This window comes from Cyprinodon variegatus, unplaced genomic scaffold (assembly GCF_000732505.1).
Source record: "Cyprinodon variegatus isolate N-32 unplaced genomic scaffold, C_variegatus-1.0 Scaffold1059, whole genome shotgun sequence".
Taxonomy (NCBI): domain Eukaryota; kingdom Metazoa; phylum Chordata; class Actinopteri; order Cyprinodontiformes; family Cyprinodontidae; genus Cyprinodon; species Cyprinodon variegatus.
The window spans coordinates 53,684-55,151 of NW_015151512.1; the positions used below are offsets into that span (position 1 = coordinate 53,684).

At 37.9% G+C, this 1,468-nt stretch overlaps 1 protein-coding gene across 1 annotated transcript in view; it reads left to right on the plus strand.

Annotated features, from left to right (window-relative positions):
* Window positions 1-1,468, plus strand: part of LOC107101150 (protein-methionine sulfoxide oxidase mical2b-like) — an 80,856-nt gene that overhangs the window by 24,525 nt on the left and 54,863 nt on the right. Inside the window, exon 8 of the mRNA XM_015399940.1 lies at window positions 149-275. Coding sequence (XP_015255426.1) covers window positions 149-275 — 127 coding nt within the window. The remainder of the gene's footprint in view (window positions 1-148; window positions 276-1,468) is intronic.

The following is a 1,468-nucleotide window of genomic DNA, read 5'->3' on the forward strand; positions in this document are numbered from 1 at the left end:
GGACCGCGATGCACTTGAGTGAAATAAAGGCCCGGGCCTATATTAGAGAATTTACGGTAATTAAGTTCTGCTTTAGAATATCTATAAACATAAAGAATACCAATAAACTGCTGCGTTTAAAATCTGTCATCCTTTCTCTCTCTTTAAGGGAAAGTATTTATCGTCTGCTGCCTCAGACGACTCCAGAAAACATCAGTAAGAACTTTGATCAGTACACCATCGATCCTGCTACTCGCTACCCCAACCTCAACTCCAGCTGTGTACGGCCACAACAGGTACCTGATTGTTTTCAGCTGCTGTATGAATTTTAAAGGATAGATAGTTTTCCTGATGTTCTAACATGTTTAGACCAGTTTTACCCAGAAGCAACAATCACTGCGACTGAGATCAAATCTCCCATTCCTCCTCACTACAAGATAAACACAAAAAGCTGTGCATGGACTATATTCTAGCATGGATGGGTTGGTCATGAAAAGCAGGTAAAAGAAACCTTGACATCCCATAGTTTTTGTCATGGAGCAGGCTTTATTCAACTATTTGGAGTATCTTATTAAAATCTGACTTTTTGCGTCTCTTTCAGTAAGAAATGTATTGATGGGAGGTGCTGAAATGTATCACATTTTCAAATTAAGAAAGCTGCTATATAAAAACTGTTAATATAAATATTTTTCTAACGATAAATACACTTTATTGCCAAATGTATCGGGTCACACCGCTGGATTAATAGTTTTGATATTAGAGTCGCTTGCATGACTGCAGCAGGTGAATAAAGTTTGATGTTGAATAAGTTGACCTGTCTGCACAGACTCCTGCCTTCTTATGACACCTGTAGGACGAACTGGAGCAGATGTCAAATTCAGCCTTTTAAAATGAGAAAAGGATGTCATCGAAGTTCATGTAAATACAAAAGTAGAATTATCTCTTGGTCAATATGGTTTTAGGGCTGAAACAATCACATTAATTCTGATTTATCGATTATTAAAATAGTCATCAAGTTTGGTTATCAAATTTTTCCCTAGAGAATGGAAACTGACTCTAAAACTGGTTTGCAACCTGCGTCTTCAGAGCTTCCTTCACTGTGACTCTAACAAAGCTGGGTGCAAAATAATTTATTGATAAAGGCAATAAGAACGTTTTCTTCTGTGGTTTCATGCAATATAGTACAGAAAATCTACGCTGATTTAATTTCTTGGGCTTTAAATGCCGTATTTTCTGGACAATATCCGCCACTTGTTTCCCATGCTTTGAACCATGCTGCTTATTAAAAGGTGCAGCTTTTCTATGGATTTTTTCCTAACCGCCAGAGGGGGAAGTCAAAGTTCGAAATGTCTGAATTGTCATTTAGGCCACTCACACTGGAGGTGGAGGTTTCTTCCTGTTAAAGGAATAGTTCACCCAAAACATGATTAGCCTTCATTTTCTACTCACCCCCATGCTGAACAACACTCTGGAGTACTTTTTTGATATC